Source organism: Callospermophilus lateralis, chromosome 1, assembly GCF_048772815.1.
Source record: "Callospermophilus lateralis isolate mCalLat2 chromosome 1, mCalLat2.hap1, whole genome shotgun sequence".
NCBI classification, from domain to species: domain Eukaryota; kingdom Metazoa; phylum Chordata; class Mammalia; order Rodentia; family Sciuridae; genus Callospermophilus; species Callospermophilus lateralis.
The window spans coordinates 148,789,462-148,803,131 of record NC_135305.1 but is presented as its reverse complement, the minus strand read 5'-3'; the positions used below and the strand labels follow the sequence as shown (position 1 = coordinate 148,803,131).

Genomic DNA, 13,670 nt, shown 5'->3' with positions numbered 1-13,670 from the left:
GGTGCAAAAACGGTTTCTAAACATTAATATTCAAGGAAACATGAGGCAGAAGCATGGGTCTGGTGGTCTTTATAAATCAAGCACACTGGACGCTGCCATTTTCTTCCCCTTAGACAAATGACAGCTCCTCTCGCCATTCATAAAATCAGGAAAAGACCGTGTAGAGTCAAGCTGTGCAACAGAAAGGATTCCCAAGGACTGGGAAAGTACGGTTTTGCGGACCCCAGGACGGAATATCAGCATCCTTGTCTTTATTTCAGTTCTTCATTTAGGGGAGGAGTCAGGCCTCCCCCACCACGCCCCCCTGCAAGATAACGCATACTCTGGCCGTCCAGATTCCTGACCTATTAAGAGGATATGCATGTTGTTCACCTGCTAAAATCAGAGTCCACTTGCCACCTGTCCAAGGCGGGGCAAACCTTCTGCCCCTCAGGTCTCTTACTATCCTCGTTTTAGGTTTGGCTCCGGGCGCCGCCTGGCGGCTGTTTCCGGAAGTATCGTTGGAGACTCGGGGTCCTGGCTGCGGGTAGGGCTGTCCGTATATTTGCCTAACTCCAGGGAGCTGGCCTCCGCTCCTCCTCCACTGCCCGTTAATGACTTTAAGTCGGCGATGAAAGGGCTGGGATTCCCGCAAAAGGGGAGTCTGGTGTCCTCCCCACCCTCTCAAGGATGGCGGAGTCAGGCCGTCTTCGGGCAGCTCGCGACCCGGAAGTCGCTTGCGGCGCGAGGCCCCCGTTGCCGAGCGCGGGCGCGGGGGGCGGAGCTCGGCGCAGACGGGGAAGGGGTCGCCGGGGCTCCAGGTCCTCGGTTAGGGGTTCCCTCCGGCGCTGCTAGGGAGGCGTCGAGTCCCCAGAGCCGGTGGCCGTGATCTCCCGGGGGCACGCTCAGCGGCGGCTAAAGACGACATGAGTGCTGCGGGGCTGTTGGCTCCGGCTCCGGCCCCGGCTGGAGCGCCGCCGGCCCCGGAGTACTACCCGGAGGAGGACGAGGAGCTGGAGAGCGCCGAGGACGACGAGCGCAGCTGTCGGGGCCGCGAGTCTGACGAAGGTGCGTCCTCTAGGTCGCCCGACGGCGGTGGGCTGGGGTGGAGCTGCACGGGAGAGGGGCGGGGCGGCCTCCGGGGCTTGGGGCTGGCTGGAGGGGCCGCCCGGGGGGAGCGGGGCAGCCCGGGGTGCGTCGTACTCTCCAGTCCTGGGAGCAAAGGGCTGGAGGTGGTGAGAGTTGCAGGTCCCTTTAAGACAAGCCCCCCACCCCCACCCCCCCAGCCCAACCGTCTTTGATTGAACCTTAGAGTCTTCGCGGGTTGGAATGGGAAAGTCATCCACTGAGTTCCTTGAGTAGTACTCCCCCCGCCCGCCCCGAGGATCAGAGTGGAGGCCAGTTTGGCTTCTTGTGTCCCAAGTCCCCTGAAATGCTTAAATGAGCTTTATTTACGTGGTACAGCGCGCGATGGAGAAAACAGGTTAAAAGGACGGGACCTGCAATCGGGTAGCCTAGGTTTGAATTTGGCTGTCATTTAAACCAGCTTCGTAACCGTAGACAACTTGAACCAACTTCAGTGGTGTCCCTAGTCGTCCCCCTTTCTTAGGGAAGGTGTGAGGATTAAATGAGATAACGTGCATCAAGTACTTGGCCGGCCACCACTGGAAAAACAGGCACAGGAGGAGGTAGGGATTTACTTTATGGCGCCCAGACGTATTTTCGGTTCCATGCTCTTTATATTATCATTTACTGCCTCTCAGCCTTGCTTTTCAAATTGGGCTTTACCTATTGGCAAGTGTGAGCAAAACTGTTTTGGAGGCATTGAGGAAGGAAGCTGTCTGCAGGAGGAGAAAGGTGAAGAAATGTAAAAAGGGCAAGCAAGAAAGAGGAGATAGAGACTGATGAGCCGATGGAATATTCTGGCACAAAGTAGGGCTGTAAAAGCAAGAGCTAGACCAGCTGTCTGGAATGAAGTCTGTTTTAATCATCTCAGTCTCCCCAGTGCCAAATAATGTGGCAGGCTGGCACATGACAGGTGAAGGTCTCTTCCGCTGAAGGAAGGGAGAAGGGTTTGTGGAGAATTGGATCTGCAACAGCCTCTCAAAGGCAGCTGCATATAGGGGAAATAAAGTTGAAGAAACTTATATTTGGTTCAACCACATTCCAAGGCAAGACTGAACCAGAGATTTATAATGTGAAATACATGTAATGCTTTTAATACCCACCAGGGGGAGTGATGAAGCTAAATTTTATTTTTTTTCCTCTTTGAAGTATAAGGGGCTGTGAAAATTATGTAGATACTCCAGCCATTTGCTTGTTTTAAGAACGGTGTTTTAAAATGTTTTTGTTTTATATTCTTGCCTCTGTCCTGCTTCCTTTGATTGTAACTTTGCACTTCAGTTCTTAGAATTCAATTTGTTTGGGGGGCATTCTCCTTTTTTATTGTATATTTTTAGTGTAAAATGTTAGAGAGGGTTAAAAATGAGCAAGTATCAGAAGAGAATGTGTATGCTAGGATTTCTTTTTTTCTTTTTGTGTGCTGGGGAATCAAACCCAGGGCCTCGTGCATGCTATTCAAGCACTTTCCCTCCTAGCCTCGTCCCAGTCCCACTGAGTTTTTCTTGACAGCAAGTAGGGCTTGACTGCCTACAGTGTCCAGTCTTAGCTTACACCTCCTTTTCTGAACTGCCAGTGTTGTTACTTCTACAGAGTAGCAGCCTTGATCATGACTGCCTGTGTCTGATGCACCCTCTTCTCAGGCTGCATTTCAGGTAAAGGCAAGCTCTCTGTGTAAATATGACTCTGTGTAAGTTAGAAATGGCATTTTCTTTCCTGTCTTAACAATAGCTTGTCTTTTTCACTGACTGCTCATGCAGGCCTGCCTTGAGAAGAAATTTATTTTACAGAAACTTATTAAGTACTTATATTGTCAGGTGATACCAAGTCTATGAATTATGAGTTTTATGTAACCCCTTTTCCTTAATATTACTCAGACACTGAGGATGCTAGTGAAACTGACCTGGCAAAGCATGATGAAGAAGACTATGTAGAAATGAAGGAACAGTGAGTATGATTTTTGTATTTCTTTTCTGAAATGTAGAATTGATAAGAACATTTTTTATAGCTGCCATGTGTACATGGTTTTGACATTAGTGCTTTCAAAGCCTGTGTATATATGTAATTTTTGACCTCTAAATTAATCAAATTTAATTAGATTTCCTAAGATGCTCTTGAAGGGTAGTCTCAAAGGAACCTTGGTGGAGGTGATCACAGGGGATGAAATAAGGCCATATTTTACCATGGCTTTTTTTTTTTTTTTAGATGTGAAAACTAATGTTCAGAGAGGTGTCTCAAAACAACTGTCTTCTCAAATGGATGTGAACCACTGAGGGCCAACTCTGTGGGCCCAAGGAAACTGGATTGCAGAGCAGGCTGCTGCTGACTGTCCCTCTGCCCTGTGCATGTTCACACAGGTCTTTGTCATTCTCACCAAACCCTGCTGCCAGCCAGCCAGACAAACCCACCACCCCTCCCCGCCATTCTTGGGCTCAAGTGACTCTCCTGAGTCACTTCTGAGTAGCTGGGATTGCAGGCCTGCACCCCTATGCCCCCTACTTGCTTTTATCATACAGAAGACAGTATCAAGATACATGCTCGATAAGTATTTATTGGAGATATTTTAAGGATCTTGATGTAACTTTTAAAAATCTTTATTTTTAAACTAGATTATCCACATTCTTCCCCTTTTCAGTCCTGTGTGCAAATATTTGTGGCCATCCTCTGGATTCGGTCATCCCTTTCAAGCTTTGGAACCTGAAAGGGGTAATTCAGCTAAGTCTGACTGGTGTTGAATGAAGGATTAAAAATTCACGTGCTCTTGGACTTACTTTTTTGTGGTGCTGAATTGAACCCAGGGCCTTGTGCATGTGAGGCAAAAGCACTCTACCACCTGAGCCACATCCCCAGCCCCTGTGTGCTCTTTCTCACAGTTTCATCCCTGAAACTGCTTGTTTTTTTTTTTTTTTTTTTTACACAATGCCTTTTTATTTTTATTTTTTTATGTGGTGCTGAGAATCGAACTTGGGTCCTGTGCGTGCTAGGCGAGCACTCTACTGCTGAGTCACAATCCCAGCCCCCCCAACTTTTTTTTTTTTGCTAGGTTTTTTCTTTGCAAGCTTTTTACTTGACCTGTTTGAGATGTATTCTTATACATCTGTCCTTTCCCTGTACATGATCTAGGTGAATCTGATTTTCTTTTTTCTATTTCCTTCTTCAATCTGCTAGTATTCCCTTTCGAAGACGTACTCAGACATGGGTACCAGCTGGCACCCTCCATGTGGTAGAAAATTTAATGCCCTGGGTTCCAAATAAATGCCCTGGGTTCCAAATATTGACTTCTCGTGTGTGGCTCATACACCCCTCCTGTACTTGATGTTTTTGAGTATCAATTTTAGAGACAATCTTTTGATTGAAAGTGCCTCCTTAATATTTAGTGAGATAAAAAATAATTTTGATTAAAATTGGTTGCTTCCTGTGATTTAAGGTGAGCCTGAGGAGTACTTCTGAATTTGCAGTAAAGGGCAGACCTTCTCAGATTCTTCCTATCCTTTCTTCCACCTACAGAGAATTGGTTATTTGAGCAATTAAAGGGCCATTCTGCTGGGTTTGGTGGTGTCTGTCATCCCAGCTACTGGGGGAGGGTGTTGGGGCAGGAGGATGGCAAGTTCAAGGCCAACCTGGATAAGTAAGTGAGACCATGTCTCAAAATAAAATGAAAAGGGGGGCTGTAGCTGTAGCTCAGTGTAGAACACTTGCCTAGCACGTGCAAGGTCCTGGGTTCCATCCTTAGTACTGCTACCGCCCCCCCCCCCCCACACAAAAAGCTTGTTGCACCATTTTTATATGTTGAACAGTATTTTTTTGGGGGGGGGGTTGCAGATCCTTTTTTATATGTTGGACAGTATTTTTGGGGGGTTGCAGATCCTATTTTTGTCACTGAGAAATGGGAGGTGTTTTTCAGGTAGAAGCAAAAATATTGTCAAAAGGTAATTTATGTGTAGAATCTATGGTTCAGGCAGACTTGCCAGAGTGTGTAATTGCCTTTAATCCACTGGGTATGGGAGGCAAAAAATACCATGCCGTGTTCTTGTGCCGTTGTGTGCTGTGTGCTCTCACCCAGCTGGGGCTGCAAGTAAATCCTGCGTTTTAACTTTTGTTTCTGAATGTCTTATTATTTTTCTGATCCTGAAAGAGGAGTGCTTTCAGCAATCACATGAAGGTTTATTGACTTGTGCTCAGACAGCTATGCTGTCTGTATGGAAAGACAGGCTGGGGGCTTAGACTCACCCCTTTGCCATTTAGAGTCTAATTGCAGAGTTGATGTAAGAGTTGTGTTTAATGCCATTTATATGTCCTCGTTATGGGTGTGTTCCTTCTGCTAAATCCAACAAGCTAGGCAGTTCCTGTGTGTAGAATGTTTCGGAATAGAGTACTGAGTGTTTGTCTTTCAGCGTGGCTTTTCTTTTTTTTTCAGGATGTATCAGGACAAACTGGCTTCTCTCAAAAGGCAGCTGCAACAGCTGCAGGAAGGTTGGTGACCAGCTTTTTTACTCCTAAACATTCTTAGTGTTACACACTCTTGAAATCTATTTTACTTCTTTGTAGGAATGATTGAAAATTTATTTTGATTTTTTTTTAATTTTAATTTTTTTAGTTGTAGATGGACATAATACCTTTGTTCCGTTTATTTGTATGTGGTGCTGAGGATGGAGCCCAGTGCCTCTCATGTGCTATGCAAACGCTCTATTACTGAGCTACAACTCCAGCCCCTCATCTGACTGATTTTAATCAGTACACATGTTGCTCTCTTTTATCAGTAAAGGGTTGATTTTTCAAATTCTTATTTTAAATTTATTTTCAACATGTAGCAATTTCTTCAAGTGAACTCTCATTTGGGGCTGTCTGTAGGGCACAATTTGAAAACCTCTATGCCTCAGGCTGTGTGTTTTTGAGGGAGATGTTATCAAAGAATGAAGTTTTATTCCTCTTCTCAGCAAAGCATCGGTGGACTGTGGATCAGCCATGCTGTTTTCTGTTTTATTTGTTGAATTACAAGTGGGCTGAGTCTTGTCGAGTGCCATTGGCTGCTGAGGCCCAGGTGGTGGGGATGAGCGCAGGCACTCAGGTTCCATAATGGGAACCATTTTCACTGCTGTCCAGCATGTGACTCTGGGCATGGCCCTCTCTCTCTCTCAATCTGTTTTCTAATCTGTGAAGTGAAAACGAGAGGGAGCATGTGGAACGTTGGATGCAGCATGAGGACCTGGGCATGGTGCGCTGTTGCCATTCACTCTCTGATTTTCTGTTGGGCTGTCCCCTGTCAGTGATACTGCCACTCCCCACCCCGCAGTGCTGGGGATTGAACCCAAGACCTCAGGCATGCTAGGCAAGTATTCTCCCGCAGAGCTGCATCCCAGCCCTTCCACTAGGCACTTTATTGCTGGGGGGGGTGCACTCACCTGGACTAGCCTGTGAGCAGGTGTTAGGATCAGGAGACACTTCCCCACAAATTTGGGATCCTGATAATGAGCTGCTTTGGAGAAGAACAGTGAATGAGCGAGATTTTCAGAAGCCTTCTGGTATTGTCACTAGCCACATGTGGCTTTTTGCATTTAATTAAATTGATAATCTGGTTTCTCAGTGGCATTGGCCATATTTTAAGTGCTATAAGAGCCACATGGAGCTAGCTGCTACCTGGCGGATGGTACAAATATAGTACATTTGTACCATTTCAGAATATTCTGCTGGATGGCCTCGGCCTAGACCCTATTGCAGAAGGTACTTTTTCCAGGAAAGGGAGGTCTATTGCCTTGGACTATAGGAGCAAGTGACCAGAATCACGTGGTGGAGTGTCTGCACACCTCCAGTCCCCCCTCCTTCACTTCAGAGTTGTGTTTATTTTTGGTACCACAGTTTGAACCCAGGGACACTTTGCCACTGAGCTGCATCCCCAGCCCTTTTCATATTTTTTTGTTTTGAGACAGATTCTTGCTAAGTTGCCCAGGCGGGCCTTGAACTTTTGATTCTTCTGCCTCAGTCTCCGGAGTTGTTGGGATTCCAGGCTGCCGCCAGTGCGCTCCCTTCCCTAGGAGTTTCGATGTACCGAGGTGGGGCACTGTACTTAGGCCCCCGGCAGGGCCTGCTGTGTGCCTTAGCTGAGGACCAGAAGCCAGTTAGCTCTGCTCAGCTGTGGCTTTCTTGGGAGTTAAAACTGTCATGATTGGTGTGAGAAAATAATTTTAAGAGACAAAATTTAGAGTAGATTGGTCTTTAAAATCACTTTCTGCTTTATAAATGGCCATCAGGAACGTTGCAGGAGTATCAGAAGAGAATGAGAAAGCTGGATCAGCAGTACAAAGAGAGGATCCGAAATGCAGGTGAGGCTCTGCAGATTCACACCTCGTCATCCCCGCCATGTGGCCCCGAGGACATCTTCCATATGTATCCTGGACATTTCATTGCTGGGACAGGATGGGGTGGAGAGACTCTATAAAATTGGTTCACCTTTTTTGCCAGTAGTCACAGGAATCAGTCGGTGGCTTCCTGTAGTCAAGTGGCTCTCCCGGGTGCCCCAAGAGTAGTCTTGCACTTTTTTGCATTTATTTCTGTGGCTGACTTAACAGACAGTCAGAGGGGAAAGGATTGTGGGTCATTTCATACCCACTTAAATGTTTCTTCTGGAGTTCTGTGCTTTGGGGTGGGGAGGTGTCCTCTGTTATTTCCCCAAATATCCTAAGCATTTAGGAGGAGGAGCTTGCTTTCAGTCTGTTGGACGGGGCGAGTGTACTCACTCAGCCTGTCTGTTGGACATCTGCATGGGAGCACCATGAGCAGCATGAAGTTGTAACACATTGTCCTTGACTTAGGGAACCTGCTGTTTCATTGACAAAAGCTATCCACACGAGCAGTTAAGGAATAAAGAATCGTGCAGAAAGATGCGACAACTGTTCTAAATTGTATGAACAATTCTTGAGCTTACAGGAAATTTTTTTATGTGTGCTAAATTTTAAAGTGCGTCACCAGCCAGCATTCTGAGTGCCAGCAGGTATTTGTTCCTGTCGTGGGAGAAGTAGTTTTGGGTTTTAAAAGACGGTCTGAGTGCCACTCCTTGTGCTTTCCTGTTGAGTCCCATCCAGTGACTTTCAAGCTTCCTGTTGTGGAAACCCTTGTCCTCTCCATCTAGCAAGAAGGTGTGCGGTGTGCACCAGCAGATAGGAAGGGAGCAGAAGAGGGTGGGTGCTAGGAAAATGGAGCTGTAGCCATTAGCCCTCTGCCCACCCACATCCTGCCTGTCCCCGCTGCTGGCGCTGTCCACTCTGAGTTCCCAGGCGCCTCCTTGGGATAGCATTAGAATTGGAAGCTGTCTTCCTAGGGCTCCCCTTTACAGATGGAGGAGGTGGCATTGTGGAAGGAGAAGGGCCTATGTTCAGGCCCACCTTCATCACTCTGGGTCAGTGCCTTTAAACAGGTTATTGGTTCTTGAAGCCTCAGTTTCCCTGTCTGTAGAGGGGAGTATGGATTGCCCAGGGAATTGGCTTAGGATGTAAATAAAGGAAACAAAATTGAAGTGAGCCATTTTTTCTAAGCTGGAACAGCAGAGTGAGTATTGAGTTGTTTTTCTTAATTCATGCCGACTCTCAGTGCTGTCCTTGTGTTATTTCGTAAACACCTCTTCCTCCCAGGTGAACATGCAGAAGAGCTCCTAAATCAGTCATGACTTGAGTTTTAAAAAGCACATTGCATGCAGAGAAAATCCACCTGCTTTCGTTGTGTCTGGTCTCTGGCTGCTTTAAAACAACCACCACCAACTTTTAAGTGCCAAGTGTCATTTGACTTGGTTCAGGTGTGATTTCTCGGGTGGCCCAGGACTTGGAAATGTCTGGTCCATTCAGTCCGAAGCAGGCATAGGAGTGAGCATGCTGGGCTAGGTGTGCTTGGGCTGCGGTGCCCAGTGACTCCCAGGGCCAAAGTGATAAGGACTTTTGGGGGTCAGAAAACAACAAGTGGCCTGTCCCTTTCCTCAGTTAATTGTTTCCATTTAACAGGTTGGGGCTTTTAATCTGGGGTTCCTGGAACTCTGGAAATTCTAGAACATGTACGAGTGTGCTTTTTTTCTTGAGAATGGGTCTAAAGGATATATCAGGTTTGCAAAGGGGACCATTTTAAACGGAAGACGGCAGCCTTGGAGTTACTGGTCCTCCAGCAGTCCTTGTGGACCATATGTAGCAGGTCCACTGTCACCCAGAAAAGCTCAGAGGCCAAAGACCTATTTTGTTTAAAGTAAGGGGTTTCTAGAGGGACTTACGGGGATAGGCTGCTGGGTAGACGATTACTACCTCCCGGCAGACAGGTGCTGAGTAAGTCACTGGTTACTGCTGGGGGTACCTTGAGTGTGTCTGCTGGGGGCTTGATGAATGAAAGGGCTGCCTTAGATCAGAGGTGGGGAACGTGACTGGGGAGGCCTGGTGGTATTGTTGGCAGAGGCATTGGTGTGGGCAGAGTGTAGAGGCCTGAGAGTAAAGTCCCTGAAAGCCCAAGAACCTCTGTTGTCTGGATGCCCCTTGTCACAGAGAGCTTCATACCCCGTGGGACCATGGGCATGGACTCTTGTCCAGGAGTCGTCGTGTTGCTTCTTCCTGGCCTGTCCTGCAGTCTTTGGGACTGAGGGACGGGGAGGGCTGAGTGGAGGGAGGAGTGGCTTATTTATCAATTTGGTTCCACAGCTGGCTTTGGCCCTCAGGCAGAGCTGCCAGAGCTATTTCTGTTGAGGGCCACATTTTGACGCGACACGGGTGCTGCTTGCGTCCTCCTTTCATGTATATCAGCACTTTACTGATGAAAACATTTGCTTTGTGTATTTTGCTTTCAGAAAGCAATTACTGCTTCTAAATGAATCCAACATCCTTGTCTAAAAAGGTGACACAGCCTCGGGAATCTAATTGCAGTTTTCATCTCTTTCAGAACTCTTCCTCCAGCTGGAAGTGAGTACCACGGGATCCGGGTTTGTAGTCTGAGACTGGAATTTGATTCTGCCGATCTGGTGGCCTTTCCTTCTGTCACCAAGTAGATGGCTTGGAAGCCTTTGCCACCGTTCGGTTTGACTGAAGGACACTTGATCTGGATTAAGATGTTCCGTCTATTCTTTGTTGTTGGGCAGCCTCTGTGCATCACAGGTTACTGGGGACACTCACACTCCACTGCTTTTTTTGCTGGCTTTTAGCTTGTGCCAAAACCCTTTGAGAATATGTCTGAGTTGTGATGGATGAATAATTTGTTATTGGTCCTCAGTGCAGCTTCTGAATTGGCTCAACAGTTCCACGTACAGCTGAAATTTTCTGGGCCAATAGGAAACATTTTGAATGTTTTCTTTCACAGAGACCCCAGTGCTGCCGCCACGTCAGGCACAGTGCTGTGTTCAGGCAGAGGCTGGGTCTCGGATGATGTGCTGCTGCTGGTGGCTGGTGGGGGGTGCTTTGGAGAAGGTCACGGTTTATCAGAGCTGTATTACTGGAAACCATTGTAGTAATGAAGTCAATTCAGCACGTGCGGCCACAGCCTAGAGGATCACACAGCCCAGACCATGCCCCCTGCAGGCTCCTTGTCACTTAGCACAGTGGTGAGATAGTAAAAGTGACTGCTTACACAATTTTTCTTAATATTTATTTTTAGTTGTCGATGGACCTTTATTTTATTTGTTTATATGTGGTGCTGAGAATCGAGCCCAGTGCCTCACACATGCTAGGCAAGTGCTCTACTGCTGAGCCCTGGCCCCAGCCCTGCAATTTTTATCTTAACGTCTCTGAGTCCTGCAGGATTCAGGCTCCTAATCAATGATCTACTGTACTTGTTCATTTCTCACTGTAAGAGTCGAAAATAGCTTGCAGTCCCAGTAACAGTGTATGCATACTCCCTTTTCTTGCATCCTCGTCCACGTTTATCGTTACTAGTTTGTGTCATTGGGCCATTATATTGTGTAAGTAATTTTCAAGATAGCTACTTCATTTGGAATAAATTATTTTCCTTAAAATTATGACTTTAAAAGGGATTATTTACTGTCCTTGAGAAACTTATGTTGTATTAACATAAAAGCTATAAAATTTGAGGCGTGGGAGAGGGGAATCACCTCATAGCAAGTGTGGATACTGACATGCGAGTGGTGGTCTTGTGTCCCCCCCCCTTCCCCCGGGGCCTTGCCCTCGGACCCCCTTTGCACTCGTGTGTCAGTGAGATACCACTTGTATTTCTGGGGAAGGGGTTTTCTTTGCTGTTGAGGACAGAGCTGGACTTCGAGTTGGAGCCCTGGATGCCTGGCTGTGTCCCCCTAGCTGTGTTTCTCTTTTACTCAGACCGAGCAAGTGGAAAGAAATTACATTAAGGAAAAGAAGGCAGCAGTGAAAGAATTTGAAGACAAGAAGGTTGAGCTGAAAGAGAACCTAATTGCTGAACTAGAAGAAAAGAAGAAAATGATTGAAAATGAAAAACTAACAATGGAACTGACTGGAGGTATGAAACCCAAGGGACGGGATAATAATCCCTGGGGACCCTGAGGGCCCTGGTTGGGTGCTCTAGTGACTACATAGGTCTCAGACCTCCAGAGGAGAGCGCAGAGAGGAGAGTAGGTTTTGACATCTCGGATCAGAGTTCTGGCTCCACCTTACGTTGGCTGTGTGACCTTTGCCAAGCTCTTCCCCACACAGTAAGGTGAGGCTGATCGAATCTTGTCTCATAGTATTGTGGGTAAAAATACAGGTGCCTAACGTAGTGACCTCTGCATGACAGGTGTTCAGTAAATGGCAGACCTTTAATAGTAATCGCACGCTCTGGCTTGTGATTTACTTAATGCCTGGGTTGGCTGTCATTTGGTGGTCTTCCTGAATCACTTACCCCCGTCCACCTGTGGTGATGGGGGCACTCTCTCTGCTGTTTTTTTCAGTCACCTTAATTACAGCAAGAGCATCATATTCCTTTGACCTCGATGTGAGAGCAGTGGCTCTGGGCTGTATCATCTGTGCTATTAGATCTCTGCCCTCAGGTGTTAGTGTTCAGAAAGCGCTTGTGCCATTCCAGCAGGGTAGCTAAACTTAACTCTACTCTTGTAAAGAGAGTGAAGTTACATGAGACTCGGTGCCAGTTCCTCCCTAGCCTTCTAGGATTTAGTGATCTGCATATGGGAACTCGGCAGGTTGGAGGCAAGTTTCAGAGAGAAGCAATATGGCCGACTCTTCTGTTGCCATATGTAGTCTGATGAGTCCTAGAAGGATGCAGGGAATTGGCGTGAACCGCCTATTTTGAATCTGGCAAATACCAAAGAGCAAGTCAGCAGTGAGTTTGTCACCTGGGTACAAGTAGGTGGCATGCCTTCTGCACACCCCAGAATTTAACTTTCACAGTCATTTTCAGAAGGTCCTGGGGCTCAATCAGGTCTTATTTTAATGGGGTTCCGTAGGAGGTACAGTGTTTGTATGGAAGTCCTCTGAGCTGACTTGAAACAATGAAGTAACCTCCCTATATATTTTGGGTTCTATGAACCAGCCTGGCCCTCCAGTTGACAGAGTCTTTTGGCTCCAGTCCCCATGATACCCTGATGAGAATGAGACTGTGTCTGGAGCTGGAGGGGGTCCGACTTGTGACAGATTTCTCCTCTGGTGGTTTCCTCAGTGAGAGACTTGGCAAAAGGAGCGAGTTCCTTGAAGACCTCTGAAAGCAGCTCAAAAATGCTTTTTTGTGTGTGTCGTTTTGGCAAGAATACATGTGAAAACAGCATCTTCAGACAGCGCTGTCTTGTTCCTGTTGAAATGCTTTTTTAATTAGATGGCTAGCACTGCAGTGCCCTGTCTGGTACCAGTCTGCTTGCCTGTTTCCTGACCCACACACTGTTTTCTTTGATGGTGGCTGTGACTGGCATTGATGCCTCATCGCTCTATGCTAGAGCCACCAGATGCTCGGGAGTCTTCATTAGGCTAGTGGGAAATATTGTCCGTTTATAGCTGCTCCCTTTCCATCTGCAGGGAAGGGTATTATCACCTTACCTGTGATTTGGCATCCTAATTATTGACAAGCAATGGACATTATTTAGCCAACTAGTTTTACAGCCAGAATCTTATCTGGGGCAGGAGACATCCTTAGTGACTTGAAGCAGAACCTGCCAGGATAGAGAAGACAAATATATGCAGTGAAATCATTTGTAACACACACACACTCAAAAATTACGCAAGTGTCTAAAGCTAGCCATGAGCATCAATGATGCTGATGTCCTTCCTCAAGCCATTTGGTACCCTTGGTATGGAAAGTGCTGCCAAGGTAATGATGGGTGTGGAAAGAAAAGGCACTGGAGCTGGGAGGATAATGAGCTCTCCACAGATGGTGCTGCTATGGTGCTGGATTAAAGGCTGATTTCCTCCCTCTAATTGAGTGACTTACTTCACCTTGGTGGATTGATGACCAATATCAGTGTTGCCCAGCACTGCCCAGAAAAGACATTTCTTAGTCTCCTTTTCTGATTCAATGTGAAGATCTCTTTAAAACAAAGCAGGAGGATCACAGGTTCGAAGCCAGCCTCAGCAACTTAGCAAGGCTATACGCAACCTAGTGAGACCCTGTCTCAAAATAAAATTAATAAAAAAAAAGGG

General features: G+C 46.8%; 1 protein-coding gene across 1 annotated transcript in view; it reads left to right on the top strand.

Moving 5' to 3' along the window:
* The first annotated feature begins 748 nt into the window (after positions 1-748).
* The window catches only part of Suds3 (SIN3A corepressor complex component SDS3), a 34,062-nt gene continuing 21,140 nt past the window's right edge, over positions 749-13,670 (top strand). Inside the window, exons 1-6 of the mRNA XM_077108944.1 lie at positions 749-1,047; positions 2,976-3,045; positions 5,516-5,571; positions 7,347-7,418; positions 10,003-10,022; positions 11,388-11,544. Coding sequence (XP_076965059.1) covers positions 906-1,047; positions 2,976-3,045; positions 5,516-5,571; positions 7,347-7,418; positions 10,003-10,022; positions 11,388-11,544 — 517 coding nt within the window. The 5' untranslated portion in view covers positions 749-905. The remainder of the gene's footprint in view (positions 1,048-2,975; positions 3,046-5,515; positions 5,572-7,346; positions 7,419-10,002; positions 10,023-11,387; positions 11,545-13,670) is intronic.